The sequence below is a fragment of the Nematolebias whitei genome, chromosome 9 (assembly GCF_014905685.2).
Source record: "Nematolebias whitei isolate Nwh7 chromosome 9, NemWhi1, whole genome shotgun sequence".
In the NCBI taxonomy this organism is placed as follows: domain Eukaryota; kingdom Metazoa; phylum Chordata; class Actinopteri; order Cyprinodontiformes; family Rivulidae; genus Nematolebias; species Nematolebias whitei.
Genome location: NC_056506.1, coordinates 52,331,228 through 52,331,609, shown reverse-complemented (window position 1 = coordinate 52,331,609; position 382 = coordinate 52,331,228). Strand labels below are relative to the sequence as shown.

Sequence of the window (382 nt, the reverse complement as noted above, 5' to 3'; positions counted from 1 at the left end):
TGCCAGTCTGTAATCTGGTTTCTTCTGTGCCAGTCTGTAATCTGGTTTCTTCTGTACCAGTCTGTAATCTAGTTTCTTTTGTGCCAGTCTGTAATCTAGTTTCTTCTGTGCCAGTCTGTAATCTGTTTTTTTGTCTATTCCAGTCCAGACCTTCATACATGGAGAAATATTTCAGCCCTTCCATGCTCCAGGATCCCTGGAGAACTCTGAAGCCCATCTCTGCTGCCGAAGCCAACGCCAAGAGGGTCACCTGACCAGCTGACGGTGGTCACATGACCACGATAGACAGTTGGTTGTATTTTTGCTTCAAACTGCCGACTATAAACAAGTTTTATAATAAATCTAACAAAGTTAAATCAGGTCTTCTGGACGGGTTCAAAAA

The 382-nt window shown here is 43.2% G+C and overlaps 1 protein-coding gene across 1 annotated transcript in view; it reads left to right on the top strand.

Moving 5' to 3' along the window:
* LOC119414841 (M-phase specific PLK1 interacting protein) overlaps window positions 1-382 on the top strand; it is a 9,954-nt gene extending 9,572 nt beyond the window's left edge. Inside the window, exon 2 of the mRNA XM_037681963.1 lies at window positions 144-382. Coding sequence (XP_037537891.1) covers window positions 144-254 — 111 coding nt within the window. The 3' untranslated portion in view covers window positions 255-382. The remainder of the gene's footprint in view (window positions 1-143) is intronic.